The sequence below is a fragment of the Artibeus jamaicensis genome, unplaced genomic scaffold (genome assembly GCF_021234435.1).
Source record: "Artibeus jamaicensis isolate MK-2021 breed Jamaican fruit bat unplaced genomic scaffold, CSHL_Jam_final contig_241, whole genome shotgun sequence".
Taxonomy (NCBI): domain Eukaryota; kingdom Metazoa; phylum Chordata; class Mammalia; order Chiroptera; family Phyllostomidae; genus Artibeus; species Artibeus jamaicensis.
Genome location: NW_026521509.1, coordinates 8466177 through 8488945, shown reverse-complemented (window position 1 = coordinate 8488945; position 22769 = coordinate 8466177). Strand labels below are relative to the sequence as shown.

Below are 22769 nucleotides of genomic sequence, written 5' to 3'. Positions count from 1 at the left end.
CACTATGGACTCAAACATTATCACAAATATTTTTATTTGAGAGGTTAAAAATATTTATCTAAGGTATAAGGACATCATCATACTTTCCAAAATTACAGATAATTTGAAGACTTACTATAAGTTGCTAATATTGTATTTTAAATCATATTGTCCTGCATTAGTGCTTGATCTTAAGTGTTCATATATTCTGTATTTGTTTTCACAAAAACAAATATAGTGTGCTTTTTCATTTAAAATAACAATCACATTCAGATGAATAAGATAAATAAAAGCTAGGCTTTGCAAGTTCTTTCCATGTTAGATAATATATATTAAGCATCTTCTATGTACCTTTTGCACTTATATCACTCAAGAATTAAACAAAACTAGGTGATACCTTGAAGACTTTCTCCCACATGTGCACAAGGAATCGTATAGAGGACAATCACTGCAACACTAATTAGGAAATTAGAAAAGTTTGAAAACAAAAAAACTGAAAATAACTTCACATTTGAGAAATGGATAGTGGTTTACTCATACGACAGAATTCCACAAAGCAGTGAAAACTCAAATAACTCTATGTACATTTTCCAATATGGGTATGTTTCAAAAACAATGTGTCATGAAAAATGTTGCAAAAAGATACATACAGCAAACTCTTTTGTATATGTTTAAATAAAAAAGTAAATGTTTTATGAATAAAGGTATGTATAGAAAAATATAAAAACGTGCATGAAAATGACACATAGACGCACGCTAACTTCGTGATAAGCATTACTGGAGGAACAACAGGAGAGGGAAACTGATGACACTAGGACCAAACCAATATTTTATTTGATATCTGAAGCGCATATTGTAAAACACTAAAATGTTCCTTTGCCTTATGTACTTGTTTCTACTGTGTGCTTTAGCTTTTGATTTCTAATTATAAAATGTCTTAATGATTATAATACAGTATGCAAATGAAAGAGGCATTTATATTTCTGAGCTCGGTATATTGTAACAGTTTTAAAGAGAAAACAAAATTATTCTGCCATATGGAAAAATCAGGTGTAAAATGTTTTCTAACAGCTAAAGTGGGAAAAGGATGTCAAAACAATGGCTCCTAAAATGGTCAATATAGTGATATCTTTGTGTTTAATTTTGTTTCAAATCAATAAGGATATTTTATATATGAAGTTTACCTTCTTCAGCTTCCTAAACTTGGCTTCAATTTTAGAAGTAACCTTCCTTAGAAGTTGAATATTCACTAGGAATTCAGTATCTCAGATCATTAGTTTATTCACACAAGTGTATATAAGTACACAGTTAAATTTCCTATGTGATTTCTGCTAGCTTAAAGATATAGCAAATCATTAAGACAAAAATTAACATGTAAGATTTAAGTGACTATATGGGTATAAACATAGGTACAGGTATTTCCTTAAGAACAATATAAACATTGTTACACAGAACACTCAATAAAATGTTCCAGAAACTTATCAGTTCAGAGCAAATACCAGCAGCATAGCACAGCGTCACTAGGAACACCCACCCCAACAACTTTGGTTCTTTTTGTATTCTCCTTTCAGCCCATATCGACATTTCAAACACTGTGTGCTCCAGAGTCCCTCCCCAGAAGACACCATTTAGATATTAATTTTAACACAATACAGTATACTTAATTATCTGTCTTCTCTAGAAGACCCACACTCAGAAAAAAAGAAGCTCTTACTACTGTCATTACTTATCACCTTTTACTTGCTCATTCTCTTGATTTAAGAACACTACCTAGCTTTGGTGACCTTTGTTGCTGTAATGGCAATTACCCTGGTATGTATGAACTAGATTCTCAATAAATATTCTTTATGCTTGAAAAAGGTAGAAAACCCCATTGTAGACAAAACACTAAACAGCACTGCTTGGTTTTCTCCAACCACCAGTGCATTATTTAACCTGAAAACTGGTAATACATATTTTATAAATACAGATATATTTCACTGGCTCCATCAAGGTGTTATATAGCCCTGGCCAGGTGCTGCAGTTGATTGGAGCATCGTTCCATACACCAAAAAGTTGAGAGTTTGATTCCTGGCCAGGGCACATACCTAGGTTTCAGGTTCAATCCCCAGCTGAGGCATGTACGGGAGGCAACCAATCGATGTTTCTCTCTGACGCGCGCGCGTTCGTGCGTGTGTACATGTGTGGGTGTGTGTGTGTCCCTCCTTCCCTCTCTCAAATCAATATATCCTTAAGCGAGGATTCTTTAAAAAGACCATCACACAGCACTCAAATAAAAATCTACAGAAAATTTCACCAGTATAATAGCTATGCTACAATTTCACAATGAACATGATAAATATTAAACAGAACCACTTCCATTACACTTCTACTCAGAAATTTAGTATCATGTTCTACCTTTCACTGATTCATTCCTTTTATAGTCGTGGACTCTGCCTCTGTTAATATTCCAAAAAATACATAAGGCACTACACTTAAAGCTCACAAACAAGTGGGATACATACTCCATTGCCATAAATTTCTAAATGAATCCTCCTTATACTAACTTTCTACAGGTGGTAAGTCAATATAATAGTGTATGTAAGTGAGAGTAGACAGACAAAGGGAGAGACAGCTCAGACAGATGGAAGGAAGATTACTAGCTCTAGCTCCCTTTACTTTCCTACTCATCTCTGCATTGCTATCCTTAGATCATCAGATCTCCGGCTTTAATGTACATAAGAAGAAACTGGGGCATGTCTCTGACATCATCCCCAGAAATTCTAATTTGTTTGGAATGGAGTCAAGGGATTTGAAATTTTAAAAAACACCCCAGGTAACACTAATGCAGATGTCCATCACTCTACGAAACAATGTTTTAGATATGTGTAAGTTACCTGAAGGCCACAGGCAAGATTTTGTCCAAATCTAAAATTCTTTTGGGGTGAGAGAACACATAGTATTCTGGCATATAGGCAATACAGAACTAACACGTGCAAGAAGGAAATGCTAAGCCTCCTGAAATAATTTAATAGCCACTGAAGGCAAAGGTGTTTTGATAAATGGTGTTAACCTTTTCTGCTTCACAGCTCAGAGAGAAAATTATTTTTAAGCAGTGCTTTTAATAAACAATGGGCAGAAAAGTGGAGGTATTTTTAGTAAGCACATCAGATTTTCCAATATGGTCATAAACAGCAATTTAAACTCAGGTTTTCATTTTCACTTGTATTTACCTCCGCGTTTTTTGAGATTTTCAGTTTTCATTTTACTTCTGCTTCTAAATTCAGGCCCTTTAAAATCATCTTTGTCTTCATTCAGCACTGGCTCAGGTTGTACAATCACTGTACCTAGAATGATTTCATTTAAAAAACCATTACACATATTAAATGTGCAAGTGAAGTACAAGACTTCAGATAAAGCCAACATTGCTGGTACATAGTTTTGTTTCTTTCAAGCTTTCATTACTTGTGTGAGGACCTCTCAAGAGAAAATAAAACAGGGAAATAGTAAAAGGTCCAGGTGTCAACGATCGGATTACTTTTTGGAATATAGTTCATAAAAATGGGAGAGGGAGGTATTATGAAATAATTATAACATAAATGTGTGAATAAAGCAGAAAGCCTCAGTCTAGTTCTGAATTTTTATAGTGCCTATTGCAAAAGTTATTTTGAATATGAACATCCATGCTAAGTTCCATAAAGAGTTTATAAAATACAATGACCAGAAGGGAAAATTTTTAAAAGACATCCTATTCTTCTCATAATCCAAATCATAAACTCAGAAAAATATTTTTGAGGTTCCTTCTCTATTTTTTTATATTTTTCGATCACAGCTGACATTCAATATTACATTACTTTTGGGTATACAACACAGTGGTTAAACATTTATAACTAACAAAGTAAGAAAGGATTTTTAAGAATTGTTTTATACTGCTTTGGAGAAGAATAGAGGACAATGTGAGAAATTAATTCTGGTATTATTGCTGTACCTATTCTGAGGCATTTCCTGACTAGTACGTCAAAGTTTCAGTGCCCTGCAAAGTCCTTAAAGAGTTTTATTACAGAAGGTTGCTTTAAGATACTTAAGCTCAAGTATTCGAACAGTAAACTGTAGAATGGCATCAACTGTTAGTCCCTAAGGAAATATTTGAGAAAGAATGTATTTTCTTAGTTATAAAACATGTGAACTGAAGACAGAGGTTGTTAATTCAGGTTTTCATTATAACCTCTCAAGAACAAATACAGCAGGGGTATAGAAAAAGGGTCCAGGTCTCACATTTATCTACATTGCTGGGCTTAGTAACTGGACATTACCAACAACAGTTAAGAAAGTAAAACCTGGTCATTGGGGACTGTTCCCCGGAACCATGTGCCTATGTTATTCTGGCAGCAATCTTGTTAAATGAATTTCTGAGTGTCTGAGAAAAGGGGGAAAGAGGGAACAGAGGACTGAGTGAGATTTTACAAACTGGTGAATTTACATAATCTCCACAAAAAAAAAACTTAATCCACAACATCTATTTCAAGTATATACTCTCAGAGAAGCCCCAGCATTTGAAAAAGGCTAAAGATTTATAACTAACAAAAAATAATGGAATTCTGAGGATTTTCCTCTAAGTGGAAGCAAAGCAGCAGAGTGGAAAAGAGCTTTGGATTCAGGCAGACATGGGTTCAAACCTTAACTTCTCAAATTAAAGCTGAAAAACTTCCTTGAGATCTGAATTTGTTCCTTTATCGCTACAAGAAGAAACAATAACTGCCAAAAACACTGTTTTAAAGATTAAATGAGATAATGTTGCAACAGTCTAGTATCTATACATACTCAATATAGAATTCACAGTAATTATACTCCCTCAAAATTCCCTTATGGAATGAGTTTATTTCTGGTTTGATGGGAGAGCATTATGCTTAGCTCAGGTTAGTAACATCCCACACTAACTTTCTTCCACAACATCAGTAAAAGAAAGGTTTGAATTCCTAGTTCTTAGCTCACCTAGTGGCCATCACAAGGACTCCTAGTGAGAACCCCTGACAATGTACCAATCCAAAGTGAGTCATTGCCTTAGGACAGAGTAGACTCTTAGCTTCATTTTTTCTCCCCTTGGCCACCAAAACCATCGTATAATATTGTCATAAATGATTTGCAAAACCAAGTAAATGACAGGCCGATCAATTTTCCTTCTATCTCTCTTCTTTCTCTCATTTACTTTGTCCTCATTTCATTTTTCATCTACTATAACTTCTAATTTGTCCTAGTCAATGAATGTCTTGTCCTCCTACTCACCAATTTTTTAAATTTCTGTAATCAGAAAATGTGTCTGTCATAAAAACGTAGGTATAGATACAGAACAAAATTTAGTAAACACAGCTGTCAAAATAAATTTGAAAAAATCTGCTAACAGCCTTAAACTATTTAATAAAGAAAAAAAGTCCAAACTTTTGACTTGGAAACACCTTGAAATTACCAAGACCCTTATCACTCTCTCATCAGGTAATCAACCATTCTGCTTTCAGACTTGGGACTTTGAAAAGCCCAAGATTTTCATTTGTTTTTTTTTTTTTTGGTCCCAAACTAACTAATGAGGTTTTATGGTTAGAACTGCAACAGCTGAGAAGTAAATGACAAAGCTTTTTAAAGGGACAATTACAAGAAATATAGATAAATCTCTCTTTAATAGTTAACTTCAGCTTTGAGACTTAGGGAATTTAAGAATGCAGTAAGACTAAACTTGACTTTAAATGTTTTTGTTAAAAAGTCTTCAGAATACTTATGTTTCTCTATAAAGCAAGCACATTAAAATTTACTGAACCAAAACTTAATATATAAAACTTTTAAACCAACTTTCACAATCAAGTATAATGAAAACTAAAATCCCTTTTCTAGAACCCAATAGAAAGAGAAAATATATTTTGTTCTTTTCAAAGCTGACTGAATATTCTAAATTTTTAACCTCGATAAACTACATTGTCATTACTATAACTAACACTTTTCCAGACCATCTCTATTAAAGTGTCAGATTGGTCCTTTACATAGTTAACAGTAATCAAGTTCCAATTTTATACTAATGATATTTAAAAATACATTTTAACTTAAACTTCATATAAAAAATTAATACACATTACCTTTTGGCAAGCTTTGCATAGTAATATCATTTTCTGAATTGTCATTAGAAGCATCTTCATTTAGAGTCTCGTCCAAAGGTTTTTCATCATCGGATTCTACATACTTTGTTACAACTGAAGGTTTCCTATGAGAGAATTATGCCCATAGAATTATGAACACTTCTAACAATTGGAACAATACCCAAAGAATATAAATAACATGCTTAGATTGAGCAGTGGCTCTTAATCAGGGATACATATCAAATTCACCTGGGAAAAGCATATATCCCTATTCAAATTACTGAAGATTACAATTCAGAGGGTAGGACCAGGACATGTGTATTCAAAAGAAGCTACCAAGGAATCAAGAAGGGAACTCCTGGTTCAGAATCACTACTTTCAAGAGAATAAGTTAATAATAAGCAAGTTGTGTTTATTTTTTATTTATTTATTTTTATTTATTTAGTTACTTTTCAAGTACATTTTTTTCTCTCCCCCCCCCCCCGCCCGATCTCCCCCCTCCCTCCCATTCCCCCCCCCCAGTCCTCATCTCTGTGTCTTTCATACTTGTTCCTCAAAATCCCTCCCCCTTTTTCCCTTAAGTTCCCTTCCCTCTCCCCTCTGGTCGCTGCCCACTTGTCCTCTCTTTCAGTGTCTTTGTTTTTATTCTGTTTGCTTGTTTGTTTTATTCTTTAGCTTCCTGTCAAAGGTGAGATCATATGGTTTATTTTTAAGAGACATTCTCACTGGTTAGAAACAACAAAAGTCCAATAGAATAAATTGTAAACTTCTAATAAAAACTATACCACACAGTGTATTATGTACTATAGTATGCTTGAAAGTAGTTTCACTCATTATATAAAATTCACTGACAATTTTACACAGAAAAGTACTTCTACCACTCTTCATCTCCTAGTAACCTCCTCATAACTATAATAGTTATCCCTCCCCATCCTAGCCAATTTCACAGAACCCTAAAATAGCCATACTGCCCCATGAGGCATTCCAAGTTTCATTTCACATTTTCCTCCTTTTTCAAAGCACCTATATGATATAGAAGAAGTGATCTAGATATTGCAAGGATCACTAGTATATAATAAATTCTCCCCAGAAAATTCAATTACAATTCAAAGTAAAAAAAAATTCATAATTGAAGCAAAGTAATAAAATAGAAGGTTTATTATACTACATTGCCCATTTTAATATTTGTTTTTAAAAAATAGTTTACTTAGAATAAAAGTGCTTGAATTAAGTTTAGAAAAAAGTTTGTTATTTTTAGAAAAAACTTAAAAAGCTTGAAAAAAATAACTTTTCCCCTTCAATATCAACCAACCTCTTTGATCGTGATGATCCTGACGATTTGGATTTTTCTGAAGAACTAGTTCCCTATATGTGAAAAAGAAACAGAGGTGAGTAAAACTTCCAAAGAAACATCCCTACAATTAACTAGTTCCCAATGCCAAGATCTCTGATACAGTGATATAATAAGACATTATATACATGTCTAAAATATTTTTCTAAAAGGCATTAAAGTTTTAATTCTCATTTACTCTCAGGTTTCCTGGACTTAAGATAATTTTCTGAGTTTTTCATTGCATTGTTACTGTTTAATTTTGGGGGTTGGGAGAGGATACATTCCTGTATCATGATCCTGGCCCAAGTCAACGAAGACAAAACAAAGGTATAGGCGTAAACAGATCCCAACGAAAATAGAGAGTTTTAAGGATCTAAAAGTGTGTCATTTTCTCTGTTCTAATTATGGCACAGACTACCTTCTACAGTTTGCTTTGAGATACTAAATTCACCCTCATTTTGCCAGTATACTATGTATATTTTATTGGATTAAATAGTTCACATTAGGTGGAAAGAACCTCAAAACCATAGTGTAGGCCTGAGTATCATGTGACGGAATATCCAGTTTTGACAGAGCTCAGAGCCATGGAGTCTTGCCCATAACAACTACCTTGAGCACCACTGTACCATTACAGTAATGTTCAAACACTTATCTATATTGTAAGCCTCCAACTGTCTGACTGCTGTTATACTGCTGAAGCGAACCACAATAACAACAAGCTCACTAAACATCTTTTAAAAATGGACAAATACCCAAAATGAAATATCATAATGATACTTGGGTATAACAGTAAATTTAAACACATGCATGTATTAAACAGAAGCAATCTGATGACATGTACACTAATTGTTATTAGCAATTCTTTTAAATGTTTCAAATTATTCTTACCTCTTCCTTGCTGTTTTCCATCATGTCAGAGTTATTTCCAGAACCACTGGTTTTATCTTAAAAGAAAAATAAAAGCATTATTAATTTCTTCAATATATTATCAAACAGAACACCAATACTTACAACTCTATAAACCCATTTTTCAATCTATGAAGCATGATAGTATTTATAATAAAATACATTGAAATTTTCCTAGAAGAGTTTTCTGACTAAAATTACTGTCTTTTGACATACTAAGCCCTTCTTAAAAAGCATTAAATTTTGAAAAAGAGTAGTCTGGTATCAAAACATTTCCTCCAATATAAATGTCTAAGGTTTATTCTCTTTAAAAACTTTTTAAGCTTCATCTTCCACTAAAAATAAAACCATACTATTAATAAATTGTATTCCCCTCTACCAAAAGATATTGGAAAAATAACAACGAACTAAACCTAAAGAAAGCAGAGCGTTTTTTTAGTATCATTTCTTCAGGACACCGCCTCCTGCTCTTCCCCTTACTGCCCTGAGTCACTAACTGCGCAGCTCTGGCCACCTGCCTCCCCATGCTAGTCATCGATATTTGGAGTTCTTACAACATGACACACACTGACAACAAAGAACAGTTTGAACTTGATCAAAATTTGGATGATGTCAAAGGAGTAGAAGAAGAAGAAACTGGTAAAGAAACACGTATCAAAGCATGTCAGCTGACTGTTCCAATGATGCAAATTCCTCAGATTCTTTCAGCCTTCCAAGAAACACTAGATGGTCTGGTAGAAACACAAACAGGACACACTGAAACTTTGCCTAAGGTAGTTAAAAGTCAAGTGAATGCTCTCAAAAACCTTTAAGTTAAATGTCCACAGACAGAAGCCAAGTTCTATGAGGAAGAAGGTTATGATCTTAAAAGAAAGTATGCTGTTGTCTACCAGCCTTTATTTGATAAGCAATTTGAGATCATTAAAATAATTTATGAACCTACAGAAGAATGTGAATGGAAACCAGATGAGAAAGACAAAATTTCAGAGAGACTAAAAGGACAATACTGAAGATGAGAAAAAAATTAAGAAAAACAAAACCAAAAGGGAATTCTTGAATTTTGGTTGACTAAGAATTTTGACTTGCTCAGTGATATGGTTCAGAAACATGATGAGCCTATTCTGAAGCACTTGAAAGTTATTAAAATGAAGTTCTCAGATGCTGGCCAACCTATGAGTTTTGTTTCAAGATCTCACTTTGAATTCAATGAATATTTCCCAAATGAAGTGTTGATAAACACATATAAGATGAGTTCAGAACCACATGATTCTGATCCCTTTTCTTTTAATGCACCAGAATTTATGGGTTGCCAGATAGACTGGAAAAAAGGGAAGAATGTCACTTTGAAATACCACTAAAAAGTAGCAGAAACACAAGAGACATGGGACAGTTCATCCTTTAACCAAAACAGTTTCGATGATTCTTCATTTTTTATCCCTCCTGGAGTTCCTGAGAGGGGGGATCTGGGTAATGATGCTGAAACTATCCTTGGTGTAGGCTTTGAAATTGGTCACTTTTTATGCTAGCATATAATCCTGAGACCACTGTTGCATTTTACTGGAGAACCGATTGAAGATGATGATGATGATGATGATGAAGAAAGTAAATAAGATGCTGAGAAAAATGATCCAGACTATCACTCAAAAAGGATCAAAACCCAGCAGAGTGCAAGCAGCAGCAGTGAAACAGGATGTATCAGGCCTTGGAGGATAACCTGCACTGGGTCTACCTTCTGCTTCCCTGGAAAGGATGTATTTTTATCATCTGAGAAGTTCCAGTTTTTATTGGTTGTTTATTTGTTTGCATGTTTTTGCAGCTTAAATAAAAATGTCAAATATTAAAAGAAGAAAGCACAGAGAATAAAATGAAGATTAGAGAGGAAATTAATAAAACAAGAAATAGAAAAATGATAGAGAAATATCAGTGAAACCAAAAGTTAGTGTCATCCCTTGGTATCTATGGGGGGTTGAATTGAAAACTCCCTGCTGATAACCAAAATCCTCAGAGGTTCAAGTCCCGTATATAAAATGGCATACTATTTGCATATAACATGTAACAAAATTTTTGCCATGTATAATGCACTCCCATGTTTAATGTGCACCCAACATTTTTGTGCACATTAAACATGGGATTGTTATGCCATTATACCCACAGTGTGTAATCATTATACCCATGAGTAATGCACACCCTAATTTCTCCCCTCAAAAATTTAGGCAAAAAAGTGTACATTATACATGGCAAAAAACAGTACATACATCCTCCCATATACTTTAAATCATCTCTAGATTACTCCATACAATGTAAATACTACATAAATAGTTGTTATACTAGATTATTTAGGGAATAATGGCAGGGAAAAAACCTGTACATATTCATATTCAGTACAGATGGAACCATCACAGGCCTAACTACATAGTACACAAAACCAACAACATCCTTTTCCCCAAAATTTCCCATCCATGTTTGGTTGAATCCATAAAAGCGTAACCCACAGGTATGGAGAGCCAACTGTAGTTCTTTGAAAAGTAAACAAAACTGACAAAGCTGCCCCAACTGGTGTAGCTCAGTGGATTGAACACAGGCCTGTGACCCAAACCAGTCAGGGCATATGCCTGGGTTGCGAGCCAAGTCCCCGGGGAGGACCACAAGAGGGATGACCACACATTGATGTTCCTCTACCTGTTTTTCACCCCTCTTCCCTTCTCTACAAAAATAAATAAATGAAATCTTTTTAAAAATTACTGTTAAAGCTTAGACTAGATTAACCAAGAGACAAGACCCAAATTGCTCAGAAATTAAACAGGGGATGTCACTAGCTACTTCCTTAAAAATTATTGTTAAAAAATATCATGGAGGACTTCCGCCAAGATGGAGACATAGGTAGATGTGCCGTGCCTTCTCACACAACCAAGTTTAGAGACAACTAAATATTAGCAACAGAAAACACAGCCAGAACACAGAAAATTGAACTTTTCAGAAGTCTGTTAACAACAAATTCTTCAGCCTGACCAGTAAGGGGCGAAACCAGCAGCTGGTGGAGCGGGGTTGCACAGGAAAACTCGGTCAGACAAACTCAGGTGGGCGGAACCCAGATGCAGGGTTGGACCTAGTGAGAGACCCAGCGAGCGACCCCGGGGAAACAGCGAGGGAGCAGGGCTGCGGGTTGACTGTGGTCACGCATTTGTGCACAGATAGACAAGCGAGGGAGTGGGAGATTGGACCAGGACCCAGCAGGTCCCCACAGCAAGTGGCAGGGAAGGCACCACCATTTCCCTGCTCTGACCCCACCTCCACATACAGCGTCATAACCCAGCGACTCTGAGTGGCCCGGCCCTGGAGAACCACTTAAGGCTCTGCTCCTACCCAGCGGCAGGAAACAGCAGAAGGTGCTGCCATTTCCCCGCTGACCACGCCCCACATACAGCATCACAACCCAACGACCTGGGAGTCCAAGGCTCCGCTCCTCACACTTAAAGGGCGCGAAAAGGCAAAAAATGGCTCAAGAAGATCTCAAAGCCCCAGAGCCTATAAATCTAAGCGATGAAGAAATAGCAAAACTCTCAGACACACAGTTTAAAACGCTGGTGATCAGGATCCTCACAGAGCTGGTTGATTATAGCCACAAATTAGACAAATATATGAGGGAGAAACTAATTGAAATGAATGGAAGTGCACAGGACACCAATAGCAATGAAAAGAAAACTGGGACTCAAATCAATGGAGTGGACCAGAAGAAAGCAAATAATGGCCAAACAGAAAAGAGTCAAGAACCAAGAATTCAAAGAAATGAGGAGAGTCTTAGGAACCTCCAGGACATCTTTAAACGCTCCAACATCCGAATTATAGGGGTACCACAAGGGGGAAAGGCACAGCCACCAGTGGAAAACTTATTTGAACAAATAATAAAGGAGAATTTCCCCAATCTGGCAAAGGAAATAGACTTCCAGGAGATCCAGGAAGCTCAGAGAGTCCCAAAGAAGTTGGACCCAAGAAGGAACACACCAAGGCACATCATCATTACATTAGCCAAGATTAAAATGAAGGAGAGAATCCTAGAAGCAGCAAGAGCTAAGGGGACAGTCACCTACAAAGGAGTCCCCATCAGACTGTCAGCAGATTTCTCAAAAGAGACCTTACAGGCAAGAAGGGGCTGGAAAGAGGTATTCCAAGTCATGAAATCCAAAGACCTACATCCAAGATTGCTCTATCCAGCAAAACTTTCATTTAGAATGGAAGGACAGATAAAGTGCTCCTCAGATAAGATCAAATTCAAGGAGTTCATAATCACCTAGGCCTTATTCTATGAAATGTTAAAACGGACTTACCTAAAAAAAAGAAGTTAAAGAAACATGAACAGTGAAAGGACAACAAACTCACAGTTATTAACAACCACACCTAAAACAAAAGCAAACTAAAAGGACAGCTAGATCAGGAGTGGAAACATAGAAATGAAGATCTCAAGGAGGGTTAGCAACAGGGGAGTGGGAGGAGAAGGGGGGGGAGAAGGTACAGAAAATAAGTAGCATAGACAGTAGATAGAAAATAGATGGGAGGGCAAGAATAGCATGGGAAATATAGAATCTAAAGAACTTGAGACACATGGTCATAAACTAAAGGGGGGGTAATGGTGGGGATGGGGGGGTAGGGTGGAGGAAAATGAAGGGGGGAATAGAACAACTGTAACAGCATAATCAATAAAAAAATAAAAAAAAATATCGTGAACACTTGTACATCAAAAAATTAGATAACCTAAATGATATGGACAAATTCTTAAACACGCACAAAATACAGAAACTGACTCAAGAATAGACAACACACCCTTGCCAATGTGGCTCAGATGGTTGGAGCATCGCCCCATTCACCAAAAGGTTAGGGGTTTGAATCCTGGTCAGAGCACATAGCTATGTTGAAGGTTTAATCCCCTGTTGGGGCCCACTGATGTTCAGAAGGTAGGCAGCCAATCGATGATGTTTCTCACTCTCGCCCTTCCTCTCTCTTTAAAAATCAATAAACATATTTTTAAAAGAATAGACAATGTGAGCCCTGGCTGGCGTAGCTCAGTGGATTGAGCACAGGCCTGCAAACCAGAGTATCGCGGTTCGATTCCCAGTCAGGGCACATTCCTGGGTTGCAGGCCACTTCCCAGCAGAGGACGCATGAGAGGCAACCATACATTGATATTTCTCTCCCACTCTTTCTCCTTCCCTTCCCCTCTCTCGAAAAATAAATAAATAAAATATTTTAAAAAAAAGAATAGACAATGTGACTAGATCTATAACTGGAGAAACTGAATTAGAAATTTTTTGAAAACCAACCCACAAAGGAAAGCAAAAGTCCAGATTGGCTTAACCAACTGAATTATACCAAAAACACATTGAAAAAAAAAACAGAACACCAATTCTTCACAAAATTCTGCCAATAAAAACGGAGGGAATATTTCCCAACTCACTTTATGAGACCACTATCATACCAAAACCACAAAAAGAAACCTACAGACCAGTGTCACTTATAAATTTACAGACCAATGTCACTTATGAATATAGATGCAAAAGTCCAACAAAATAGTAGCAAACTTCATGAGAATAAAAAGCAAATCTTTCTCAGACTGGGAGAAAATATTTGCAAGAGACATTATCTAATAAAAGACTATTATCTAAAATATGCAAAGAACTCTTAATACTCAACAATAAAATAAATAACATGATTTAAAGTAGGCAAAAGATCTGAAGACATCTTACCAAAGAAGATATACAAATAGTAAATAAGCATATAAAAAGATCCTCCATATCATATGTCACTAGAAAATTAGAAATTAAAACAAGATACCACTACATACCTATTAGAATGTACAAAATCTAGAGCAACAACAACACCAAATGCTGGTGAGGGTGCTGGGCAACAGAAACTCCCATTCACTGCTGGTAGGAGTGCAAAATGGTTCTGCTACTTTGGAAGACAGTTTGGCAGTTTCTTACATCTTAACCATACTCTTACTATATGATCCAGCAATCCAACTCCTTCATATTTACCCAATTAAGTTAAAAACTATTTTCATGGACACAAACAACAATGTGGTTAAGGCCAGGGGGCAGGACCAGGGTACGTGGGGGTAAATGAGGGGAAAATAGGGAACATCTGTAATAGCGTCAATGATAAAAATTAACTATGTCAACTGCAAAACCTGTATACATATACTTATAAACATCTTTATAAGTAGCTTTATTCATAATTATCAAAATGTGGACACAACCATGGTATTCTTTAGGAGGCGAATGGATAAAGAAACTGTGGTACATACACAATAAAATATTATTTACAACAAATAAATGTGATATCAAGTCATGAAAAGGAGGAATTTTGAATTCATTGTTACTAACTGAAAGAAACTCACTGTAAAAGGCTATATATACTGTATGATTCCAACTACATGACATTCTGCAAAAGGCAAAATTATGGAAACAATAAAAAGATCAATGTTTGCCACGGGCTGGGGGAGAAGGAAGGATAGAGAGACAAGCAGAAGATTTTTACTGAAGTGAAAACTAACCTGTATGATACTACAATGATAGATAAATGTCACTATACATTTGTGAAAATCCCTAAAATAGACAACGCAAAGGAAATCTAATGCAAACAATGGCTTTTGAGTGATAATGACATGTCAATAATATGTTCATCTACTGTAACAACTGTATAGCTGTGATGCAGAATGATGACAATTGGGGAGGCTGTGCACGTGTAGCAGGAATATCCAGGGAATCTCTTCACTTTCCACTCAGTTTTCCTGAGAATATGAAATTTTCAAATTTTTAAAACTATGAAATTTTAAAAAACTCAACAAAAGGAACTTCCTCAACTATTTACAAAATGTCCACAAGTATCATACTTAATGGTGAAATACTGAATATTTTCTTTTCCTAAGATTAAGAACAAGACAAAAAATCTACTCTTGTAACTTCTATTCAACATTGTAATGGATATTCTAGCCAGAGCATGTAGGCAATAGAAAGAAATAAAAGACCTCAAGATTGAAAAAGAGGAAAAAAACAACAATTGACCCTTGAACAGTAAGGGTTTGAACTACACAGATCCACTTGTACATAGATTTTTTTTCAATAAATATAGAGTCAGTCCTCCATATTCATGGGTTTCCACATCCATGGAATCAACCAACTCAACCAAGGCCAGAAGAAAGACAGTATTTTTGATCCCAGATCTGGAGAGACTTGAACATATGTGTATTTTATGCATCTACAGGGAGTTGGTCCTACAACCAATCCCACTGTAAATATTGAGAGACAACTGTAGTTAAGTTTTGGGAGAGTCGAAAGTTATATGTGGATGTATTTACAATGGAGGGGGTGGGTCAGAGCCCCTAACCCTGGGGATGTTTAAGAGTCACCTACATCTCTTTTTGAAGATGACATTAACGTGTATAGAAAATTCTAAGGAATCCACTAAAAAATATTAGAACTAATAATCAAGTTAAAAAATGTTAAAGGACATAAGGACAATATACAAAAATCAATTGTATTTCTACATACTTGCAAAGAATGAGCTGAAAGTAAAATTAAGAAAACAATCTATCATAGCATCAAAAATTAAATATTTAGAAACAAATTTAATAAAAGTATAAAATTCATTCTCTGAAAACTATAAAACATCACTGAAAGAAAGTAAAGGTTAAATCAATGGTAAAACACCACTTTGTTCTTGGTTGTTCATCAACTGGAAGGCTTACCACTAAGATTAGCAATACTCCCAAAATTGATCTACAGCCCTGGCTGGCGTAGCTCAGTGGATTGAGCGCGGGCCTGTGAACCAGAGTATCGCGGTTCGATTCCCAGTCAGGGCACATGCCTGGGTTGCAGGCCAGTTCCCAGCAGGGGACTCAAGAGAGGCAACCACACATTGATGTTTCTCTCCCACTCTTTCTCCTTCCCTTCCCCTCTCTCTGAATAAATAAAATATTAAAAAAAAATAAAAAAAAATTGATCTACAAACACAACATCCCTGTCTGAATCTCAGCTTACTTCTTTGTAGAAATTGACAAACTCATTCTACATTCCACAAAGAAGTAAAAGGGACCCAGAATAGCTGAAACAACCTTCAAAAAGAAAAAGAAAAAGAAAATAGCCCTGGCTGGTGTAGCTCAGTGGACTGAGGACAAGCCTGTGAAGCAAAGGGTCGCCGGTTCGATTCCCAGTCAGGGCACATGCCTGGGCTATGGGCCAGGTCCCCAGTGGGGGACACATGAGAAGCAACCACACACTGAGGTTCCTCTCCCACTCTTTCTCCTTTCCTTCCCCTCTCTCTAAAAACAAATAAAGAAAAGAAAACAGGAAGACTCATACATCCTGATTTCAAAATTTACTGTAAAACAGTGCAGTGCTACCAGAAGAATTATGGATCAGTCAAAAGAACTGAGGTGTGTTCACAGCCGCTGCTGCTCTCTAACACCAGAGCCTCCAGCTTGTGGAGCTCCAGCTCCAGTCCAGTTCCAGCCAAAGGAGAAGGGGAGTAAGTCAAGAGATCTCTATACCATGGCTCCTACAAAGCAGAATGCCCACAAATAGACCAGTGGTTAAGCACTCAGCAAGCAACTGGCTACCAAAGCTGCTTGCAAGAGCACGCCCTCTGTGGAGGGGTGAAGAAACCTCATTGGTACAGGCCTGGTACTGTGACACTTTGTGAAATTAGATATTATCAGAAGTCCACTGAACTTCTGATTTGTAAACTTCCCTTCCAGTATCTGGTGTGAGAAATTGCTCAGGACTTCAAAACACATCTGCACTTTCAGAGTGCAGCTATTAGTGGTTTGCAGCAGGCAAGTAAAGTCTATCTGCTTGGCCTTTTTGAAGATAGCAACCTGTATGCTATCCATGCCAAATGTGTAACAATTATGCCAAAAGACATCCAGGTAGCATACCACATATGTGGAGAACATACTTATGAATCCACTATGATGGGAAACATTTCATTCTTTTAAAAAATTCTCTCTTGCCCTGGCTGGTGTGGCTCGGTGGATTGAGTGCTGGCCTGTAAACCAAAGGGTCACCAGTTTGATTCCCAGTCAGGGCACATGCCTGGTTTGTGGGCCAGATCCCCAGTAGGGGGCATGCAAGACGCAACCACACATGGATGTTTCTCTCCCTCTCTTTCTCCCTCCCTTCCCCTCTCTCTGAAAATAAATAAATAAAATCTTTTTAAAAATTCTCTTCTTCCTATTATTGGTGGGTTCTTCACATTAGATATATTTTTCCCATGGAGTCAAAAGGTACCTAAGTATATAATTGCAAGTGGAAAACGGGACAGAATCAGGTATTGGCAGGTTTTTCCATTTTCATTTCTGTGTGAATTTTTTTAATATAAAGGTGGGAACATAAAACAATAATGCAAGTCAAGGTATTTCAGTGAACAAATTTCAGCAGTTCAACTTTATAACAATATAAATACACCTATTAAATTTGTCTGGACAATGCCAGCATTTAGATTTTTAAAAAACAAGTAAATTTCTTATCGATGGCAACTAAATGATGTTTGTAGCATTTTATCATACAGTAGATTCCATCCATTCCACTATACTTTTCTGAGTTGCCCCATATGCAAGTACATGGTTATAATGTAGTCTTTCTTCTGTGCTGTTCCTATAAGTTTGCTGTTAAAATACATTAAACTATTAAAAAAGAAGTTAAAGTCCAGAATTAAATCCATATATCTATGATCAACTGACTTTCAACAAGGACACTAAAACCACTGAATGTGGAAAGAATAGTCCTTTCAACGAAAGGTATTGATATAACTGAACCCACATGCCAAAAAATAAAGTTGAAGGCTTGTATCATGCCCCATACAGAAATTAACTCCAAATGCATCAAAGACCAAAGAGCTAAAACTATAAAACTCTTGGAAGAAAATATAGAGGTAAATCTTCACGACCATGGATTTAGTGATGGATTCTTAGGTATGACACCAAAAAGCATGACCAACAAAAGAAAAATTAGGTAAACTGCACTTCATCAAAATTAAAATATTTTGTGCTTCACAGGATACCATCAAGAAAACTGAAGACAGCCAAACAACTGGGAGAACATATTTTCAAATCATGTATTTGACCCAAATGCCCACTCACAGATAAATGACACACTTACATGAGTTTCCAAAGTAATCAAATTCATCAAGACAATATAGAATGGTGGTTGCCAGAGGCTGGTAAGTTAGTGTTTAATGGGAACAGAATTTGAGCTGGAGATGAAAATTTTTTATATATTTTAGAAATAGAGGACAAATTAGTGATTGCCAGGTGTTAGGCAGAGTTAGGTTCAGAGATAGCGAGATAAACATGGTTATAGACGGGCAAGATGACTGATCTGCATCTTGACTGTGGTGATAGATACATGAATCAACCAAGGTAATAAAATTGTACAGAAGCTTAATAAACACACACAAGTATAAGTAAAACTGAAGAAATCTGAATCAGATTGATAACTATCAATAAACTGGTTATGAGCCCTGGCTGGTGTAGCTCAGTGGATTGAGTGCGAGCTGGGAAACAAGGGGTCACCGGTTCGATTCCCAGTCAGGGCACATGCCTGGGTTGCAGGTCAGGTCCCCAGTGGGGGCCACGTGAGAGGCAGCACATTGATGCTTCTCTCCCTCTTTCTCCTTTCCTTACCCTCTCTTTAAAAACAAATAAATAAAATCTTTTAAAAAACAAACTGGTTATGATAAAATGTTATCATTGTGGGAAACTGGGCAAAGTGTACAAGAGCTCTGTATTAGTTGTTACAACTGCATGCTAACTTACCAGTACCTCAATAAAAACGTCAATTTAAAAAAATTCTTAAACTAGGAATAGAGAACTTCGTCAATTTGATAAAGAGGACTTACACAACACATATACAGAAACCATCGTACTTAATGGTGAAAGACTGAATACATTCCCACTAAGATCAAAATCACCAACAGGATGTCTGCTTTAACTATTTTTCTACAACATAATAATGGAAAATTCAGCAAGTCCTGCCCAGAATAATGAGACAAAAAAAGAAATTAAATGGCACACAGATGGAGATGATAAAATAAAACTGATCCTATTCACAGATGACAAAATTAAGTACAAAATCCAAATAAATCAGCAAAGTGAAATAAGAGCTTCCTAGAGCAAGTTCACAGGATACAATGTCATCTAAAAAAAAAGAAAACTAAATTTCTCTATACCTGCAATGAACAACTGGAATTTGAAAGGGTTTTTTTTCATTTTTAATTAAATTTTATTCAGGTGACATTGGTTAATAAGAGTATACAGGTTTCAAGTGTACATATCTATGATCTGTCATTTGTATATTGCATTGTGTACACACCACCCAAGTCAAATTATCTTCCATCACTATATATATAGCTCCCTAACCCCCTTTTCCTTCTGATAACCACCATACTGTTCTCTGTATCTTGTCTGTTTCTATGAGGGTGTTTTTGTTTGTCTTGTTGCTTTGTTGCTTTCAGTTTTATATCCCACCTTTGAGTGAAATCATACAATTGACTTTTTCCTTTTGAAATTTTTTAAACAACACAATTTAAAATAGTACCCAAAAACTGAAGCACTCAGGTAAATATCTAACAAAATATGTTGAAGATTACTATGTGAATAACTACAAAACACTGGGCACACTCAGGAGTTTCTATTGACTTCTTTTTCGCTGAATATGGGTTAAATATTCTATTTCAATTCCAGTTTAGATAATCAAGTAACCTATGTTAACATCAGCAATGAGGAGAAAAATTACACCATGTGTCTTGTGAAATGATGTACTGACAATAACATAACACCACTTATGTAATAATCCTGCCAAAAATAAATAACCCTAATCTATTGTAATTACAACTACTCAGAAAAATCCACATTGAGGAGACAATCATCAAATGTCATGGTTTCGAAAGACAAATTGTTTCGGATTTTTTTCAAGTCGTTTCTCCATCTGAACTTTTTGTTTAAAGGTTTTAGTTATTTACTTTTACAACCCTTTCCAAAGGTGGTCAAGGAACATGTATAAAGGACACAAGGACAAAGCCAAAGGGGGGTAGGATCAAGGGTGGGAGGAGAGATGGCTGGGATGGGGCATTGATAGTGGGGAAATGGAAACAACTGTACTTGAACAACAGTAAAGAAAGATAAATAAGTAAATAACTAAATAAATAAGTATTTACTTTTAGGGAGAGGAGAAAGAGGGATAGAAACATCAATGTGCAAGGGATACATTGACTGGTTGTCTCTCGCATGCTCCAAACTGGGCACCTGGCCTGCAATCCAGACATGTGCCCTAAATGGGAATCCAACCTGAGACCATTTTGCTTCTCAGGCTAGTGCGCAATCCACTGAGACACACCAGTCAAAGCTCTTTCAGATTTCTAAAGACTAATTAAAGGGAGACAACTATACACAATGTGTGAACTTCAACTGGATACTGAACTTGGAATGAGTGGGCTTACCTATTTAACACTGTAAAGACAATTTGTGAATTAAAAATAAAAACAAGAGCTAGATAACAGTACATATTTGTTTTACACCTATTTATCCTTACCGTTGTTACTCATTACTTCCTGTATTGTGATACTGACATTTCAAAATATTTTCCTTCTGATTTGAGAAAAACCCTTTAGTAATTCCTCTTGATATTCTGCTGACATCTAGTTCTTGCTTTTTGTCTTTATCCCACCTTCATTTTTGAAAGACATTTTCATTGAACACAGAGTTCTATGTTGGCAATTAATTTATTTTATATTTTTTATTCATTAATTTTAGAAAGAAGGGGAGTGGAGAGAATTGTCAGTTTGTTGTACAACTTATGCATTCATTGGTTGATCCCTGTATGAGCCCTGACCAGGGATCAAACCCTCAATCTTATCCTATGGGACAACAATCTAACCAACTGATCTACTCAGCCAGGGCTTGGCAATTACTTTCATTTGGCACATTAAGAAATTATTTCCGGGGACTTCTGCCAAGATGGAGGCATAGGTGGATATGCCGTGCCTTCTCACACAACCAAGTTTAGAGACAACTAAATATTAGCAACAGAAAACACAGCCAGAACACAGAAAATTGAACTTTTCAGAAGTCTGTTAACAACAAATTCTTCAGCCTGACCAGTAAGGGGCGAAACCAGCAGCTGGTGGAGCGGGGTTGCACAGGAAAACTCGGTCAGACAAACTCAGGTGGGCGGAACCCAGATGCAGGGTTGGACCTAGTGAGAGACCCAGCGAGCGACCCCGGGGAAACAGCGAGGGAGCAGGGCTGCAGGTTGACTGTGGTCGCGAGAGGGAGTGGGAGATTGGACCAGGACCCAGCGGGTCCCCACAGCAAGTGGCAGGGAGGGCACCGCCATTTCCCTGCTCTGACCCCACCTCCACATACAGCGTCATAACCCAGCGACTCTGAGTGGCCCGGCCCTGGAGAACCACTTAAGGCTCTGCTCCTACCCAGCGGCAGGAAACAGCAGAAGGTGCTGCCATTTCCCCGCTGACCACGCCCCCACATACAGCATCACAACCCAACGACCTGGGAGTCCAAGGCTCCGCTCCTCACACTTAAAGGGCGCGAAAAGGCAAAAAATGGCTCAAGAAGATCTCAAAGCCCCAGAGCCTATAAATCTAAGCGATGAAGAAATAGCAAAACTCTCAGACACACAGTTTAAAACGCTGGTGATCAGGATCCTCACAGAGCTGGTTGATTATAGCCACAAATTAGACAAATATATGAGGGAGAAACTAATTGAAATGAATGGAAGTGCACAGGACACCAACAGCAATGAAAAGAAAACTGGGACTCAAATCAATGGAGTGGACCAGAAGAAAGCAAATAATGGCCAAATAGAAAAGAGTCAAGGAGCAAGAATTCAAAGAAATGAGGAGAGTCTTAGGAACCTCCAGGACATCTTTAAACGCTCCAACATCCGAATTATAGGGGTACCAGAAGGGGGAAAGGCACAGCCACCAGTGGAAAACTTATTTGAACAAATAATAAAGGAGAATTTCCCCAATCTGGCAAAGGAAATAGAGTTCCAGGAGATCCAGGAAGCTCAGAGAGTCCCAAAGAAGTTGGACCCAAGAAGGAACACACCAAGGCACATCATCATTACATTAGCCAAGATTAAAAAGAAGGAGAGAATCCTAGAAGCAGCAAGAGAAAAGGGGACAGTCACCTACAAAAGAGTTCCCATCAGACTGTCAGCAGATTTCTCAAAAGAGACCTTACAGGCAAGAAGGGGCTGGAAAGAAGTATTCCAAGTCATGAAATCCAAAGACCTACAACCAAGATTGCTCTATCCAGCAAAGCTTTCATTTAGAATGGAAGGACAGATAAAGTGCTCCTCAGATAAGGTCAAGTTCAAGGAGTTCATCATCACCAAGCCCGTATTATATGAAATGTTAAAGGGACTTGTCTAAGAAAA

The 22769-nt window shown here is 36.9% G+C and overlaps 1 protein-coding gene across 6 annotated transcripts in view; it reads right to left on the bottom strand.

The window, feature by feature from the left end:
* Positions 1-22769, bottom strand: part of ATRX (ATRX chromatin remodeler) — a 200037-nt gene that overhangs the window by 133921 nt on the left and 43347 nt on the right. For 3 of the 6 annotated variants that reach the window (XM_037132200.2, XM_037132203.2, XM_037132202.2), the window contains exons 3-6: positions 8302-8357; positions 7393-7445; positions 6081-6205; positions 3192-3305 (exon numbers count right to left, since the gene is read on the bottom strand). In XM_037132200.2, coding sequence (XP_036988095.2) covers positions 3192-3305; positions 6081-6205; positions 7393-7445; positions 8302-8357 — 348 coding nt within the window. Of the gene's footprint in view, positions 1-3191; positions 3306-6080; positions 6206-7392; positions 7446-8301; positions 8358-8732; positions 8788-22769 lie in introns of those variants that run through there. The other 3 variants (XM_037132204.2, XM_037132205.2, XM_037132206.2) reach the window with 2 other exon arrangements.